This window comes from Frankliniella occidentalis, unplaced genomic scaffold, assembly GCF_000697945.3.
Source record: "Frankliniella occidentalis isolate FOCC.00 unplaced genomic scaffold, Focc_3.1 Scaffold526, whole genome shotgun sequence".
Taxonomy (NCBI): Eukaryota; Metazoa; Arthropoda; class Insecta; order Thysanoptera; family Thripidae; genus Frankliniella; species Frankliniella occidentalis.
Window position 1 is genome coordinate 19,055 of NW_026267643.1, and position 831 is coordinate 19,885.

The 831-nt window shown below is 34.7% G+C and overlaps 1 protein-coding gene across 1 annotated transcript; it reads right to left on the reverse strand.

Moving 5' to 3' along the window:
* Positions 1–54: 54 nt before the first annotated feature.
* LOC127751508 (uncharacterized) lies at positions 55–825 on the reverse strand. The gene is made up of 3 exons (XM_052275156.1): positions 644–825; positions 390–566; positions 55–247 (listed from the first exon to the last, which is right to left on the reverse strand). The coding sequence occupies exons 1-3, from the start codon at positions 700–702 to the stop codon at positions 55–57; spliced, it is 429 nt and encodes a 142-aa protein (XP_052131116.1). The 5' UTR covers positions 703–825.
* Positions 826–831: the final 6 nt, after the last annotated feature.

An 831-nucleotide genomic window follows, 5' to 3' on the forward strand; every position in this document is an offset into this window, starting at 1 on the left:
CATTCGTTAATTATTCGTTAATTAAGAAATTCCATGCACATATGTTAGGCTTATTTACTTGGTAGTTGTTGGATTGTTTTCGCTTGAGATAGCTGAAGAACTTGATGCATTTTCAAATCTTTTTCTAGAAGTTCTTAGTGGTATTACACTACTGACACTATGGTGTTGTGTCACTTTCAGTAGTTGCGGTTTCCACTGCGGTTTTTTCCTTGCATCTGAAGTTGATGATCTAGGGCTATCATGAGTGCTAGAAAAAATGAGGAAATGAGAACTTTCAGTATTGCTACAGACAGTGTTTGGCGTATCAAAAAATAAAATGTGTTTAAAGTATAGCAAACTGTAAAGAAAGGAGCAATTCAAATATTTTTCATACATTTATCAAAACTTACTGATCAATTGACTCTACTGGCACAGAGCCAGCTTTCAATTTCCTTGACATTATGTGGTCAGGGTTAAAATGATCTGAGCACAATAATGCGCTCTTTGGTATACTCTTTATATCACATTTAAGTCTCTTTGAAATCCATTGTTTCCATTTGTTTTGAACTTCGATGTCTTTTGGTAAACTGCAATAAGTACGGTTATGTTTATGTGTAATTTAAACAGTCATATTTCATTCATCTTTATTGCCTCATCAGCTTACCTGAAAAAGTGTGTGCCTTGACCGTCTTTTTTCTGGCAGACATAACACTTACGCGTCATGATGATTGGTTTAGGAGAATATGCTGTCTATCACTTCAAATAAAATACAATTTGTTCATTTTGACAAGTCATATTCAGACTAGCCCATCAGGTCAATCGTCTCCTAGAAATTTGTGTAGGTACAGACTT